This window comes from Echinops telfairi, unplaced genomic scaffold (assembly GCF_000313985.2).
Source record: "Echinops telfairi isolate 266 unplaced genomic scaffold, ASM31398v2 ScPeMD7_18;HRSCAF=68, whole genome shotgun sequence".
In the NCBI taxonomy this organism is placed as follows: Eukaryota; Metazoa; Chordata; class Mammalia; order Afrosoricida; family Tenrecidae; genus Echinops; species Echinops telfairi.
Window position 1 is genome coordinate 23,886,991 of NW_022103915.1, and position 17,492 is coordinate 23,904,482.

At 38.4% G+C, this 17,492-nt stretch overlaps 1 protein-coding gene across 3 annotated transcripts in view; it reads left to right on the top strand.

Annotated features, from left to right (window-relative positions):
• The window catches only part of GTF2A1 (general transcription factor IIA subunit 1), a 44,610-nt gene extending 28,375 nt beyond the window's left edge, over positions 1–16,235 (top strand). For 2 of the 3 annotated variants that reach the window (XM_045287899.1, XM_045287900.1), the window contains 5 exons: positions 1,732–1,799; positions 1,918–1,983; positions 5,323–5,643; positions 8,890–8,979; positions 11,291–16,235. In XM_045287899.1, the coding sequence (XP_045143834.1) occupies positions 1,732–1,799; positions 1,918–1,983; positions 5,323–5,643; positions 8,890–8,979; positions 11,291–11,398 (653 nt within the window). In that variant the 3' untranslated portion in view covers positions 11,399–16,235. Of the gene's footprint in view, positions 1–1,731; positions 1,866–1,917; positions 1,984–5,322; positions 5,644–8,889; positions 8,980–11,290 lie in introns of all 3 variants that reach the window. The other variant, XM_004698748.2, reaches the window with a different exon arrangement.
• The last annotated feature ends 1,257 nt before the right edge of the window (positions 16,236–17,492 follow it).

Consider the following 17,492-nt stretch of genomic DNA (forward strand, 5'->3'; position numbering starts at 1 on the left):
CAGTGAGAGTGAGGCAGTGAGAGTGAGGCAGTGAGAGAGTGAGACAGTGAGAGAGTGAGGCAGTGAGAGTGAGGCAGTGAGAGAGTGAGGCAGTGAGTGAGACAGTGAGAGTGAGTCAGTGAGAGAGAGTGAGAGTGAGGCAGTGAGTAAGTGAGGCAGTGAGTGAGTGAGTCAGTGAGAGAGTGAGACTGAGAGAGTGAGTGAGTGAGACAGTGAGAGTGAGACAGAGAGAGTGAGACAGTGAGAGAGAGTGAGTCAGTGAGAGAGTGAGTCAGTGAGAGTGAGACAGTGAGAGTGAGGCAGTGAGAGAGTGAGGCAGTGAGAGTGAGTCAGTGAGAGAGTGAGGCAGTGAGAGAGTGAACCCATCTGGCTTTTATGGTTTATCTTTATCAAAAGTCTGAACATCTGACCATTGCTTTGATCATTTGGTATACTCTATTAAATAACATTATTTAAGGGTTAAAGCACATTAAACTATAATCATTGTTGAGCGTGCAATAGAGTAACATGAGAATTGTACTTTAATAATAAGAATTTTAGCGTTAACTTTATGCTTTGTGATTATATGGAAATGCTTGTTAGGTTTTGTTAAATACAGTATGCAAAATAAGTTACTTGATTCACTTGAACTAATTTGTGATACCAGGCTAAATTGTATATTTTAAGAGCAAATCTATACTATACAAAGTTGCTCGGCATAGAGTGACAGAAGACCAATGCTTAGTTTGTGGCTTTTGATATAATAATGGTTGCGTGAATTTTTAAGTGTTCTTTGTTATCTTGATTTTTATATCTTTTTATGTGTCAAAAGCTTACCAACCAAGCCCTATATTTAACATCTGACTTTATTAAGAACAAATGAAGGAGCCGTCCTACATAATTAAAAAAGATAGACTTGGTTTTTTATTAATTCACAATTCTGGGTTATCTGAAGCAACAGATTGGAGAGATTTGGTTTGATATGCATAAGCCAATCATTCGATGAGTTTTATGTAGCAGTGGTAGGTAATTGGTTCAGCAAATATTTACTGCTTTTAAGCAATTTTGAAGAAGTTTCGAAGGTTATACCTTGGTTCAGATATTGTGTGAAGTGTTCAAGCAAAAAAATGCCTGAAAGGTGTAAGCTTATTACTGTCTTGACTTCTAAGATGTTAGCAAAGATCATTTATTTTTAATTATCTTTAATCAGATTTTATAATCCATTACATTTAATCAGATTTTATAATTAAAATAGCTGTGTAAGATGAAAAATGGAAAAGAAAATAATTTAAGCAACACATTTGAACGTGGTGGCTACTCGGATGAGGTCAGGATTATAATTTACTGAGGGAGCATGATGGCCCTTAAGGCCCTTAATAAACTTGGTTGTTCAGCTTCTCACTTTGTTAATTCTAGGACTTGTGATGATTTGATAATTCGTTATGAATTTAATTACATTAAGTCTCTGGGTTTCAAACCTTTCTGCCCTTTAATGTGATATAAATTTGCCCTCACTTTGAATCGATAGCCCTAACACCTTCACTTGATTGCATGCTCAGCTTTTAAATAATTGAAAAGGCTTTTCTTGTATTAAAGTAAGGCTAGATAACAGGACATACCTGTTCCCATTTAAAGACCCACTTAATGGACGTATCTCATTTGTAGCCTGGGTACTACTACCTGTATTATGGAATTTTTTTTTAATATTGTTTCTTTTAAAATGGTAACCTGGGCTGTATACTTTCTCTTTAGGCCAACTTCTTCAAGTGGTCAGAGCAGCCAATGGTGCCCAGTATATTTTTCAACCTCAGCAGTCAGTCGTTCTACAACAGCAAGTTATACCACAAATGCAGCCTGGTGGAGTACAAGCTCCTGTAATACAGCAGGTAAATGAATTAGTGGTCATTGTGGAGTTCTTTTTGTATGAGCTTCTGAGTGGTTCTACAACAGCAAGTTATACCACAAATGCAGCCTGGTGGAGTACAAGCTCCTGTAATACAGCAGGTAAAAGAATTAGTGGTCATTGTGGAGTTCTTTTTGTATGAACTTCTGAGTGAGTCCATGGCTTTACATACACAGATTCTTCAACTCATCTCCAGTGCTGCAGATCCCACTTTGCTAAGTTGCTCATGTATACACACCTCAGCGTAACTCAAATTCAACATATTTAAAATTAAATGTTCACCCTTCATCATCATCTTGAACCCTTTTTGTTTGCACCACTCTTTACCCAGCTGCTTAAGTAAGTTATTCCGCATTTATGCAACAAGCATTTGCTGATCACTTCGGGTCTTTGCAAGGAGCCGGGGTCTTTGATCACAGGGTCTTTGCAAGGAGCCAGGGACATAAAAATACATAAGGCATTCACACCCCTAGTTTCATGTGCTTATGTATTTTCTGGAAGAGGGTGGTATATAATCTTCTCTGCCATTTTCCGAGGTACGGCATTATGAAATCCAACCAATTCTTATTAGTTTGTTGTTTTATTTCACATGCTTGTAGTCCCCTCAATATGTTTGGGGAAAAATATTTTTTCCTTACTCTTTTTGTTTCTGCACTTAAAATTTCTTAGTAAAATATTGTGTTGTCTTCCTAACTGATTCCCAAGCCACTGGACAGATGTACCTGCCAACCTGATCACCATTCTTTTTAGAGTTATCCTTACAAATGTTGGTGCCTTTAATAATTTCCTATCATAAAATATCCAAACAACTCAGTGTGATTTACCAGGTCTTTTTTTTTAAGATCTTGTTTCTTTGAACCTCACAGGTTTAGTTCTTGGCATGCTTCTGAATGGTTACCTGCTCCAGTTTTTGTTTAGATCGAAGTTGTTAATATTTTTACCTATTTGTATACCAGGTTTATACTATTAAACTGTGCAGACATTGGCAAAAGACTAGTGGTTATTTTCCTGGGGAAGTTTAGTACTTGACAAAATACAACGTAATGTACAAATGATGATGAAAACCCGAGGAAGAACATGAATCCTGCCTCCTTACAGCTTTCCAAAATTGCATGTTACTCTCACTGGATTTCACCAGACGTCTTACTTTCTAGAAGATGCCATACTTACCTTTGACCATTCTCCTCCTGGCTCGTTCTGCTCTTTCCAAACAAGCAAGGACACCCAAACAAAAAAGCTAGATCTTCTTAATACAAACAGAAACTCAAGTATTACTCTTTAAGAAGGTCGTCTGCATTAATTTTTGCCACACAACCTGACTTTGATATTCCTTCCTGTGCTCTCATAACACTGTAGCACAATGGAGGGACGTTTTTTGTGTCTGTTGACAGCATTAATTCATACATTTCTTAAGGAAAATACTATTGTTGTTTTTGTCATCTGTGGGTTTGAGGGCAAGTAGTAGGCACTCAGTGCTTTTTCTTTGTCATTATTTGAATTCTAGTACATGCAATTAATACTTGGTACTACAGTCCTGTGTAATAGCATGGACGGAATTCTTTGTGCGCTGTGTTTTAGATTCTTAGGGTGTAGAAACTGAAAGGAACATTGGAAATCATTTGATCAGAGAGGATGGGGGGGGAGTGTCAGTTGTGGATGTGTGAAAAGAATGCTCTAGAGCAGTGGTTCTCAACCTTCCTAATGCCGCAACCCTTTAGTAAACTTACTCAGGTGTGGTGATCCCCCAACCATAAAGTTATTTTTGTTGCTACTTCATAGCTGTGAAAGGGTCGTTCGACCCCCAAAGGGGTCTCGACCCACAGGTTGAGAACTGCTGCTCTAGAGTTTTAAATGAAGTGAATAGGTTTTATTTCACATCAGTGAACCAGACTATTGGGAGGTAGACCTAGTCATTATATGGGTTTAAGTTACCACAGGGTTGTAATTGACAGAGGTGAGAATTGTTGATCCAGGCTAAAAGGGTTAAATGCTTTTCCTTACTTATGTCTGTGGTAAAAGACAAAACTACAACCTAGACCTCCAGGTTCTCAGTTCATTGTTCCTTGTCTGGGTGCAGTGTTGCATAATTGAAAGCACATAGGCTTTGGAGCTAGAAAGCTGTAATTCAAATTGTGTCATTAGTGACCATGCAAACTTGTCAAGGTACCTGAACCTCAAGTACATAAACCTCAAGCATGTATAAGTCTTGGCATGGTGTCTGTTATAAACTTAGCAAAACCAAACAAAATCCATTACTGATGAGTTGTTGATTTTTCAACTCATACCAATGCTGGGAAGAGTGTGCCTGCCCCACATGGCTTCCACAGCTGTCTTTACAAAAGGGGGACCCCCATATCCTTTTTGTGCAGTGGCTGGTGGTTCAAATGGATGACCTTTTAATGAACAGCCAAGCATGTAGCTACTGTACCACCAGGATTTCTATACATAACAAGCGCCCAGTAAATACTTTTAGCAATTACAGTTGACCCTTGAACAAACACACACACACACACACACACACACACACACACACACACACACACACATCAACCACGCAGCAGTTGATAAATGTGAGTTCACCTTTTGACTCCCCAAAACTTAATCGCCTACTATTGATCAGAAGACTTAACAATTACAGTTAGTTGGTTAGCACATAACTTGTAAACTGCATCCACACAAAACCTGCTTTTTCAATACAAGATCAAAAAGTATTTTGTCAAAAGTACAAGATTTTCATGCCTACTGGCATACCAGCAATGGCCTTAGGAGTATTATCCAGCCCCATTGACCTTTATGTTTGCTGGATTTATCCAGAAATGGCAGGCAACTGCTGCAGCTGCAGCCTTCAGTCAACTGACTTTTTCCTTGTAAAGTCTTGACTTTTTTCAGCTTCTTGGGAGTACTTTCAGCCTATCATTTACTAATCGCACTTAGTTTGAGTCCCTTGGTGTTACTTAAAATTTACACTGTTACACTAAACACAATGAAAATACATGAGAACCACGAGAGCTCACTTTTTACTGTGTTGCTCAGTTTTCTGAAGAGGCATGAAGAATGATTAGCATCATACAGTATTTTTTTAAAAAGAAATCCTTTTGGTGAGACCTTTCTAATTCACACCCAGGTTGTTCAAGATCAACTTGTTTTTGCCCAGAAATTGCATAGTGAAAGGAAATTTTAGTGGATCAGTCTCACAAATCTATTGTCATAGCTTTCTTGGTTCCAATCTGTAGAAGCAGATTGAAAGACCTTTTTCCACCAGTACTGCCATCTTCAGGTTAGGAGTCAAGTGCAGAGCGGTTGCGCCACCTAGGGACGTTAGTGGGTCTGTGCACTCTGGTTATTCCACATTTGGGCCTCTTTCTGTGTATGAACTTTCTGAACTGGAGCCTCTGGATCGGAGTCCCTTCTTCCTAATCTATGGTTTTCTGTTGCCTTAGGTACTGGCTCCTCTTCCTGGAGGAATTTCACCACAGACAGGTGTCATCATCCAGCCACAGCAAATCTTATTTACAGGAAATAAGACTCAAGTTATACCCACGACGGTGGCAGCCCCTACACCAGCACAAGCACAGATAACAGCAACTGGCCAACAGCCACCACAGGCCCAGGCTGCTCAGCCGCAAGCTCCATTGGTATTACAGGTTGATGGAACAGGGGATACATCATCTGAAGAAGATGAAGACGAAGAAGAAGATTATGATGACGATGAAGAGGAAGACAAAGAGAAGGATGGAGCTGAAGATGGGCAAGTGGAAGAAGTAAGTTTCTAGTAAAAGATTTGAAATGGCAACCCACTCAGCCATTTCCTATTACAGTTAGTGTCAAACTGCTGGATTTTTTTCTAATTTGGAAGAGCTTTTGGCAGTGCTACACAACGTATGTTAGTAAAGGTAGTGTTAGATTGCTCTGACTGTACTAAGATTATTTGGTTCTACTGTATTTTCATAAATTATCCAAAAATAATCACTTCTCATAAAAACAAAATCTTTACAGAAGCTGACAACCTCATTGTTTCTCCTATGGAGCAAATGGTGGGTTTGAACTGCTGACCTTGTTTGCAGTCAGCAGCCCAACCCTTAACCATTATGCCACCGGGCTCTTCCATAGAGAGAGAGCTACCTTATTTAAGAATTTTCTTCTTATTATCGTGCCGAAATGGCAGGGGAGTGCTGTACGTATGACCTTCTGACTTTACAAGAAAGTATGAGAATAACCTTGAGCATTATTTCTTTGAGCCAGAACTCAGACAAACTTCTGTACCTTCCAGCTTTGCTTTCCAATTTTGATATCAACCTCTCCTCCCGTAGCTCACGCTGCTCTTCTGCTGGGTTCTATAAAATTTTGCCATAGATAACACAGAACTCATAGGCAATACAGATATGGGATTTGTATTATAGGAGAGTAACAAATTATAATTCTGGGTCAGAAATGCTCAGCTCTTCAGTCAGGTCAGTTGGGAAGTACAGAAGTATAGCTGAATTTCTCCTTTGAAGCAAGCAGGGCACTTCTCATGTACCTTGGTCTTGCTCTCAGGAGGGACCCAGTGAAAAGATTTGGAAAGTTTTGTCAACCTGAAGGGATAGTTTTACTGAGTCAGAATAGACCCGATGGCTGTGAGGGTAGTGTTGGAAGCAGTCCCTGGGGAAAGGGTGCTGTTCGGTAAAGGGTCATTGAAAGTGGAAGACCCTTGATGACAGGGATTGGCACAGTGACACCAGCAATGGGCTCAATCATGAACAAAAATGAGGATGCTTCTTGACTGGTTAGTGTTTCATTCTGTTGTTTGTAGAGTTACTATAAGTTATAAAAGCAACTTGAAAGCTCCCAACAACAATGTCATAACACGCAAACAAAAAAACGTACACGTGAATGTTCAGAGCCACCTTATTTACAGTAACTGAAAAGTTGGAAACAAATGTACATCTGATGAATGGACAGATGTATAGCCATACAATGAGTTGTTACTCTGCCATGCAAAAGGATGAAGTAATGGTATATATTAATAGCATGCATGAACCTTGAGAACAGTTTTAAAAAGAAAACATAACTGAATGAAAGAAACCAGACATACAAGGCCACATATTGTATGATTCTAAGTAGTCATTGACAATAGGCCCAAATATGGCAAAAAATTGTGAGGGTGGTGTTAGGTGTTTCCTTCTTGGTATGTAGGTTAATGTGCGTCCGAACTGACTTGAAAGTACATGGCAGCACTCACCACTTCTAGGCAGTGTTTAGCACAGCCCACCTAAAGCCACAGAGATGGATGAATGGTGCCCAGTGTCTTGGGGACAGAAATGAGAAGTAACTGCTTAAATAGGTAGGATTTATTTCTGATAGGATGAAATTCTTAAACTAGATAATGTTGGTTGCACTTTGATTTTGTGGGGTAACTTAAGACACTTCATTTATTACATATACCACACTTAACATATTAAAAGAGTTGGTCATTTTATACTCTAGTTAGGTTTTATGTTGACTTTAAATTCTGTTACTAATTTATCCTTTTTATTTTAAACCTAACTGCTTCAAAAAGTTAAGGGAAAACGGAATTAAAAGATAATGCGCTTTTTTACATGGAGTTTTTGAAGTCCTCTCGTGCAGCCACCATTACCCTCACCATGGTGGTGGTGCTTAGGTGCTGTTCAGTTGGTTCCAACTCAAAGTGACCCCGTGTGTCATAGAAGGAAGCACTGCCTTGACCGGTACCGTGCCCACAAGCGTTCTTATGTGTGAGTCCATCGATGCAGCCACGGGTGTCAGTTCATCTTATCAAAGGTCTTCCCTTTTTTTTGCTGCCCCCTACGTTCCCAGCATAATGTTCTTCTACAGGGGCTGGTCTCTCCTGACCACATGTACGAAGTACGTGAGACCAGGGGTCACCATGCTTGCCCCCAAGGAGCATTCTGGCTATACTTCTTCGAAGAAAGATTTGTTTGTTCTTTTTGAAGTCCATACAACTTTTGATGATCTTCACCAATACCAAAATTCAAATGTGCCAATTGTTCTTCAGTCTTCTTTATTCCACGTCCAACTTTCACATGCACGTGAGGCAGGGCTGATCAGCACATACCTTAGTCCTCAAAGTAACAGCACTACTTTTCAGGGCCCTGAAGAGGTTGTGCTCTGTGTTTAGCAGATTTACCCCGTATAACATGTCCTTGTATCTTTTGACTCCTACTTCCATGAACACTGATTGTGGATACAAGTGAGATATAATCTTAGACAATTTCAAGATTTTCTCCATGATTATACAGTTACCTATTGGTCCAATTGTGAGGATTTTGGTTTTCTTTACATTGAGTTGTACTGCATACTGAAGGTTGGAATCTTTGACTTTAAACAAGTGCTTCAAGTCCTCACTTTGAGCAAGCAAGGTTTTTAGCATATTGCTGGTTAATAAGCCTTCCTCCAGTCCTGATGCTCCATTCTATTTCTTATAATCCAGCATCTCTGATGATTTGCTAAGCATACAGTTTGAATAAGTATGATGAGTTGTCACAGTGGTAGACATGCTAGTTTTTTTTCAGAGTCCTCCTTCTTATTGTAAAGACATAGACCAGCCTGCTAACTTATTTTATAGCTTTTTCTCCTATTTTCCACTTTCCTTTTTACACTGTTTCTAGCACATAATGCCATTATCTCATTATGTCTTATTTCCTTAGGCCACCTGAAGTGGTTACTACAATTCTTGGCCTCCCTTCCACCCCTTCACCTGATGTTGCTTTTTCTAAAAGAGAAAAGAAAGTTGAATTTCTTTTCAGATTAAAAAAGTTATAGAGCTTAACTATTTCAATTGTGCTTAGTTCCTTGCTTGCATTTTAATACTATTACCTAACTGTTAAATTCCATAGCTAATTAATATTAAGTTTGTGGTATATACGTGCATTTGACATTTGCTTGTTCTCAAAGAACCACCAGGTCATTGTGATTTTTTTTTTACTTTTAGAAACTTAGGCACTAATACATGAGGTATGAATAAGTAAGTTCATTTTCATTTATAGGAGCCTCTCAATAGTGAAGATGATGTGAGTGATGAGGAAGGACAAGAGCTCTTTGATACTGAAAATGTTGTTGTGTGCCAATATGACAAGGTAAGAGCTCATCTTCAGATTGGGAGCATGACTTCTTTATGTAGTTTGTTGCATAATCCATCCTTGCTGTTTTGTTCACACATTTGGATAGTTGATTGATGCCTGTTTTTCCCCCTTGCTTCATTTCCCTGTAAACAGTGAATGAATCTAAGTTTTGAATGAAATTGTGGACATGGTGTGTTCTTTCATTTTTTAGTTTACACTGTGCTGCTCAACTTTGTCAACTTGGGTCATTGTAAACAAAGATATTTGGGACTTGTCACTCAGTAATAACTAACTTATTGGGAGAACTCATTTCCATTTAAGCCTGGCTGACCCCCTCAAAGCTCTAGGATTCCCTCGGTGGGGTAGACTAGAAAGAGGCAGTATTAAAAAAATTTTTTTTAATCATTTTACCTGGGCTCTTAGAACTTTTGTTACAATCCATGTATCAATTGTATCAGACATGTTAGTACATATATTGCCATTGTTCTTTTCTAGACATTTGCTTTCTATTGAGCCCTTGGGATCAGCTCTTTTTTCCCCCTCCCTCCCCACCCTCATGGCCTCTAGATAGATTATAGATTGTTATTATTTTCATATCTCACACTGGCCACTGTCTCCCTCCCCCTCTGGTTTCTGTTGTTCTTCCCCCTGCATGGGGGTGTGTGGTTATGTGTCAATCATTGTGATCGGTGCCCTCTTCCCCCTACCCTTCTGGTATCGCTATTCCCATTCCTGTTCCTGAGTTCCATGTGTCGGGAACTTTATCTCTTTCCTATACTTATGTACATGCTCCTGTCTAGTCCAGAGTGGGAAGCAGCACTGGGGTCATGATCATGGGGGGTGACGAGGCCTCAAGGGATCAGAGGCTTGTTGCGTGACCCATTGGTGCTCTACTGCACCCTGATTGACTCATCCCCTCCCTGCAACCCCTCTGTGGGGGATGTTCCACTGTCCATAGATGGCCTTTGGGTCTCTGCTCATCAACGTGTTTTTGTTCGTTTGTTGTTTGTTATGAAACTTCTGATGCCCGTTGCCCAGTCCTGATGACACCACATGATCCCACTGGCTGGTGTGCTTCTTCCATGTAGGCTTGTTGTTTCTCTGCTGGATGGTCGCTTGTTTCACTTCAGCCTTTAAGACCCCAGGCTATATCTGTTAATAGTGGGGCACCATCCGCTGTCTTCACCACATCTGCTATGCACCCATTTTGTCTTCAGCTATCGTGTCGGGGTAGGGGGGCAGTAAGCATCACAAAATGTGACTTTGTTAAAGTGTTCTTGTATTGAGGGGCAGGGTATGGGCTGGGTCCCAAGGCCTGTCTGCGCCCTCAGTGTATTGCCTTATAAATGTATGTACATAGACCAATACCTTTGTTTTTGTGGGTTAATGTATTTACATAAGTACACATCTCAATACCTCTAGCTATAGCTTTGCTTCCTAGAGCTTTCCTCTGTTTCCTTTTGAGGCAGTGTTTTTTGAGGTAGACCTTGAAAACAAGGATGGATTTGTGGAAATAGGAACCAAAGACTAATACTTTTTTCGGTTGACTTATAGGCTTTAAGGGTGGTAAAAGTAGAAAATTAGCATGGAAAGGTTAATTATTCCCAGATCTTTTATAAGTAAAGGTCAAACAGAAGTGATTGGTTAGAATTGTGCTTTCCTATAATGATACATATGACTGAAGACCTGAAAATCAGGTAAAAAGTTGTGACAATAGCTCAATGGCCCTGGATGTCCAAACTAGAAGAATATTGGTGGCATTTAAGAAATCAATTCCCCAGTCATCTTGAAGACCACTAAAGTCAAATAGAGATAAAGTAGTTCATAGAGATAACGGTGCTGATACTTTCGAGGCCACCGCATTAGAAGGATCAGCAGGGTAGATGTTGTTATGTTGAAAATTTAGTTGGGGAGAAGAGGAAGGTAATGCTATAAACATGATGTCAGTGTTGAGGGAAAGTAGTGGTGTCCTGTGGTTAGTAGACAGAAGGCTTGAAGAAAGAACAAATGGTAAGGAAATACTAGACATAAAAAGAATTCTGGAGCAAAAGCAAACAATTCTTGAGAATGCCAGGGTCCAGGAGTGCTGTTTCAAATGTTTGTCAGTATAAAATGTCCTATGACCTAGGCAGAGGTGTTTATGTAAACCTGGTAGAAGATATTTTTGAGAGAATTATCGTTGATTATTAAGTTATTCAGTGAACATATGTGTTAAAGAGCTGGGAAAAATGTTAATTGTGGATAAGCTAAAAAAGTAAGTTTTTGTTACTTGCTTTCTTGATGGTTGTTTTTATTTTACTTTAACTTTGTGGTTATTTTGTTTTAGATACACAGAAGTAAAAACAAATGGAAGTTTCATCTCAAGGATGGCATAATGAATCTTAATGGAAGAGATTATATATTTTCCAAAGCCATTGGAGATGCAGAATGGTGAAGGATTGTTTTTTTTTTTTTTTTTTTTTTAATAAATAAAACAACAAAACAAAAAATTAAAGCGGACGGTTTGAAACTTGGGACATGTACCAACCAAAACTTAACTTCTGCATGTCAGAAAAGTGCAGTAGAAGCAAGGCGACTGGAACAAAGCTATGTTGACAACAGACACTACTTCTAAGGGGCAAGCCATGGAACTGTAGCCCCTGCTATTGTTGGGAGTGGGAGGGCTTAAGGGTTTTGTGTAGGAGAACCTTAATTGTCCATTTTAAATACAGGTACCTGTCACCGGTAATTAGCATGTAAAACTTTGTCTATATTCCTTCCTGCAGCTTGGTTTAAATCATAAGACACTTGTTGAATGAACTGAAAAAACTTACCTTTTGATAGATGGATTTGAAACTGCTTATTGTGTGTGGTTATATTTGGTAAAAATTGCGTGCGAGCTTTTTACAAGAGGGTAAGAATTATGGTGACGAATTTTAATTCACTTGTATACGGAAACAATTTAAAACTCTCATAATAGGTCTTAAGTACTTTTACCTGCTATTCTCCCTCAGCGATAGATACCTCTCTTCCTTTTTTGCTTTATGAAACATCTATTCAAGAATTTAAAGGAAGTTAATCTGTGATCACTTTTATTTTGGAGCAACAGCAGACCCAGAAGTGGATATTTATTTTAATTAGGTGTTTATATATATTAAATGTAATTTAAAGACTTGTGTCTTGCCTGAATTGAGTGAGATTAAAATACTAACTTTAATTTCCTCACCGGAAACTTAACTTTCTTTTAGTCTCACACCTTTAAAAGAAGCCCCAGATTGATTCCTCAGGAATACAGTTTTCTTTCACAGAGGTATTCCATTTAGTTGAAATTGTATACAGCTATAAGCAGATCAAGATTTTTCTTGTTGGGCTGAAGTGTATGCTTATATATCTGTTTAGTTTTTTGCACAAAGCAAAATATTTAGATACTACTCTGTGCATTGATTGAGGCGTAGAGCAGGTGGTGAAGGCCTGGATTTTATTAGGCTAGCAATTATAATAGTTTATTGTGTTGACTGGGAGAAAATGGGAAATGTACTCTTAACTGAACAAATGTTTAAAACAGCTTTGTAATCTGAGGAGAAATTTGGGGAGTAGAAAGGAGTGGGTTACTCAGTAGAGATTTACCTCTTCATTTGGTGGCCCTTCCAGGCCATTAATAATAGAGACACGGACTCCAGTTTGCACATTGAGGACTTTGATTTGTGTATTAAACCAGAAATGTAATGTGTCTATTAAGAGTAGCATTTCTGTATTCCGGAAGGCACTCCGATGGACAACATGGCAGCGTGGAGTTCGTTGTGAACGTGCCTCCTGGGAGCAGTGCGTTCACCTTTTGTGTTCGTAGAACTAAGTCAGCTTTTTATGGTTTATCTTGACAAGATTCATATTTTAAGTTACTTGTATATATATATAATATATGTATTTTTAGTCTTCCATTTGCTTTCCTTTGTGTGTTACCAGAAGGAACACATAAACACTTTAAAGTACATTGCAAGGAAAAAAACTGTGAGCTATTATATAGTATATTTTCATTTTTTAATACAAATCTTTAAACTTCTCAAAAGGCCTAATAATTTTTTGTTTTGTTTTTTGCCTACTTCCTATCCCATTCACCAACTCTGTCCCTTTTAACTTATGTTATTTTCTAAGCTTTCTTGTAAATGCTGGTAGTTAAATTTTATTTAGATGCCATGTCTGAGAATACGGTTTTTATTTTTATTGTATCAACTCTTTCTGGAGATTTGTTTACCCCACTACTCTGAAGGCACACGCCATTTTTTAATTAATGAGACAGGGGAGAAATGGAGGGAGGGGTGGGGTCACAGTTCTATTGAGTTGCCCTTCAGTACAGTTGCTCGTAGGTTTATATTTACCCACTGAAGAAGTCAGTGACCTGAACTACCTATACAAGTCTAAGTAGTGCTGCAGAGTTGACGAAGCTCAAAGCTTTTGGCTGTCTAGTAGCTCTTGTGCTACTGAAACACGTGGATTACCCTCTAAGTAGACAAGCATCTGTAATCAGAGCCTGTTTGTATTCCCACCCCCACCCCACACCCCACACCCGCCCCTGAACAGGAACAACCACTGCTTTCAGAATGACTCACCACCATTCGTTAGAAGGGGAAACAATCATTTGTATCTGTGTATTGCATATTAAAATGGCATGCTTGCCAAACGTACCTGAAAATTCTGAAAGCCAATCCAACACTGCATACCAAATTGTGCTCTTACATATATATTACTGAATTGTACTTCTTTGCAGTCAAATAGCATGTTTTTGTTTTATTATAGTGACTTACTGTAAGAATGTCACTTGCTTTTATTGTACTTGAATTCTTAATCATGCTTTTAACATTGTATTTAACAAAACATTTCATTGGGTTCCATAAAAATGTCATTCCTTTGAAAAGACAAGGGATTCCCACTTTCAGAGTTTTAAACTGAAAGTTATATTATCCAAATGGGGGCAGGGGATAATAGCTCAGACTTCGTATTCTAGAAAGAGAAGTTTTCAGAAAAGAATATGTTTAGATTTGCACAGATAGTGATGGCATCGTAAACCAAAAACCAAACCCACCGCCATCAAGTTGATTCCAATTGGGTTTCCCTGGCTGTAAATCTTTACGCAAACCCCATCATTTCTCTGCGAAGCAGCTGGTGGGTTTGAGCCCCAGGCAGCCAAGCACATTCAACACTGGAACCTGAGCTCCTGGATGGCATCTTAAAAGCAGGTTAACATAGTGAACAGTGTGAAGGGAAAATGGACAGAAGTGAACAGAGAAGGTGAACTGTGTGCCTTTCAGTATACATACCCTTGTGCGGTGGTTGTTGGGTTAGCAGACCACGGGAATGCTTGGGAGCACATTCCATTTCTGTGGCATGCCACAGATGGCCCAGAACAGCTCTTTAATGTGCAGTTCATTTCTAGAGTAAAATGTCTGTTATATGCAAGGTGTCTTTATATTGAGTTTTTACATTTTTAAACATTTCTTTTTGTTAATTAAATACCATCGTATCACATTTACATTGTTGCTTCTTTAAAATGAAAGACACCTTGATAGTGTTCTGGGAATATGTCAACATTTGACCAGTGTGTATAAAGAGATTCCCAACTATGTTCTTAAGGAGCATATTTCTAATAGATTTCTGGTTTTAGAAAACAAGATCACAAAAATATAATAGCTTTTGTGTAAAGATTTTCATTTGCTAGGAAAAATAAAAGGATTTGGCTGTTTTCTTCTGGCTTTTCTGAGAAGTTATCTCTAAGTAAAATTTGATTATCTCATAGCAATAACATCACCATTCTTTTCAGAGGGGGACATAGACCTTGTATAGGAAAACAGACATAATTTTCTCTTGGGATTACCCTTTTTAACAGCATTCTCTTCCACTTGAGAAAATCCTATATTTCTAGGTTATTTTACCTTGACCCTTTTTTGAGCTTTTGTGCAATGTAATGATTTATTGATCTGTGTTAGTGTATTCAGTTTCCTTCATCTGTCTCCCTAGATGAATCAGCTGTCTCTGACTTCAAACCCATTGGTTAAAGGAATAGTTGTATTTATATATTTCCCTTGTGGGTCAATTTCATATAGTTTTGCATTTAATCCAATATTGTGCTATGGAAATTATTCTGAAGTTTATATTTTTCCCCTTGTAAGCCGGCTTTCAGTGTTTTTTGTTATTTTCTATGGTTTAAGGATAAACACAAAACCTTTTCTGTGGTTTAAGGAAGAACACATTTTTTTCATTTAAGGAACAGAAGAGACTTCTTGCTTCTGTTACCGGAAGAACTACATTAAATTAGTAACTGAGAATCAATCACCTTCCCTGAAATCAGTCCAGTGGGCATCAGAGCTGTAATTGAGGGGTGGGGTGGGGAGGAGGACGCTGATCTTTTGCTGTTCTGAGCTACTATTGTCAACTGCTGTTGTACATACTGTTATGTGTAAGGGCGTAAATATATTTATTATGTTTGTAAAATTCATTCTGCACAATTGCAGACCGAGGTTGCTCTTCTGTGACATACAGGATATTATGTTTTAAAAGGCCATCCTTGGAATACAATTAGAGAACTTAGTATTTTGATGTACTAAGACCTATTTTAAGTTTAATATTTTACCTTTGCAAAAACTTTAATTAAAGATGTTATTTAAAAAAGAAGCCATGTTGCTTGGTTTGCTTACTAGTGTATCACATTGTTACATAGAGGTCACTGAATGACATACAGTCTAGAAAAGGGAAATGGTTTACATTGTTAATGATAAGTTCCATTATCAAAAACAAGGTTATCATTCAATTCTATATAGTTAAGATAAATAGCGTGGGGTGCCTTTCTGAATTATTAAAACTGTTACAAAGTCTTACTAGTGTTTTAAAGAGTGTTTTCAGAACACAGTAACTTTAGCTGGCCTAAATTTACACTAACAATGTGTAACTAATTTGATGTGATTAACCTTGTATTAAATGAATATTTCTACTCCAAACAGTCACTTAGGGTGAAATTATTCGGCGTTTTTTATTTTGATGTTTAGCTAACTCATTCCCTCTTAGTACAGAGCTTGTAAATAATTGCATATTAATTTGGTTAAGATTTGTATTGCATATTGAATATATTTTGTATTTTAGAAGATATTAAGCAAGTAGCAAGTATTTTAATTTCATAGGTAATTCAAATGAGTCATTAAGAGAAGAAAGCTTGCCTTTTTTTGTAATTTTCTAATCCTATTATGTAGGAAACATGCAAATTTTAACTATTAAAACAACCATAATAAAAACTATTTTACATATGCCGGTAAATCTTGTATTTTTGTAGTGTTAATTCAAGTCTTACTACAGTGCTGCTGATCTCAAACTTTTTTGGCCTAGTTTCTCCTGTAAACTCACTGTGAAAGGGTTTTGAGAGGGATATGAAGTATAATATGTGTAAAACTCTTAAATGGTGCCTACTTTATGGTGAGCATTCACATGCCATAACTAATTGCCTGATTCAAAATGACAAGTGGAGTGAAACACCTAAATGGTCAAAATAGTGAAGGGTTGTGGTCAGAGTGAGAAGAGGCAGTGAAAGTTTGAGAATTTTGAAATAAACATTTTCTGGATTATCTAGTCTAAGCTAATTTTCCCCAAAGGTAAAACTATAGAGCGCAACTCTTAATATTTTAAAAGTCAAATGAGTTCCCAAATACTAGTAGATTTCCCTCTATTTATAGATAGGAAAACATTGAGATGGTAAGAATCAAGGCTGTGGGCACCTCACACTGATTCTGCCCTGACTCACTCTGCTATCACTTGGCAGCCTTTCCCTGGAAGTAAATGACGGGTCACCTTTCCAACCCTCCAGTGCGTGGAGGGGGGAGGGCAGATCAGTCTTTCCTCCGAGGGAATCTGAGGGCAAATTATATACGAACTCGGCTCCATTTAGTGATCTCTGATTCAGAGAGCGTGATCCAGCGCTGTCGTGCTTGGGGACTTAGAAAACATGCTATGAAAGACAGAAAACAGGCTCTGTTTTCATGCCTGGTGTAGATTGGGTCACTAACTGGCCATGGGCATGTTGCTGAACCTGACTACCTCACACACCGGTGAGGATGCAATGAGAGATCATGCACATGCCTTTAGCACAGCCCTTGACACCTGGTGCTGCTAAAATGTATACATGCCCAGGTATTTTAGTGGGGGAAAATGGTCACAGAATAGAACTTTTTAGATTAATGAAATCTGTGAGATTTCATTATTGCCACCACCTGACTTTCGATGCTTCTACAGATGGAGTTTGTCAATGAAAAAGTTCTAGAAGCTTCATCTTAGTTTTGGACTTGACATGGGAAATGAATTGCTTTCTTGAAGCAAGAATGTTCTGAATCCTCGACTTCACACTTTGCCTTCCTGAAGTTTGTTCATAACAGCAGTTGCCTACTGGTCGCTTCTGGAACATCGCATTATTTTAATGTGACAATAGCAGGATTTATGCCTCTATGATCCTGCCTACCGCTCATGTCTCGGAGCCCTGGTGGCTTAGTGGTTATGCCCGTTGGGTGGTTAAC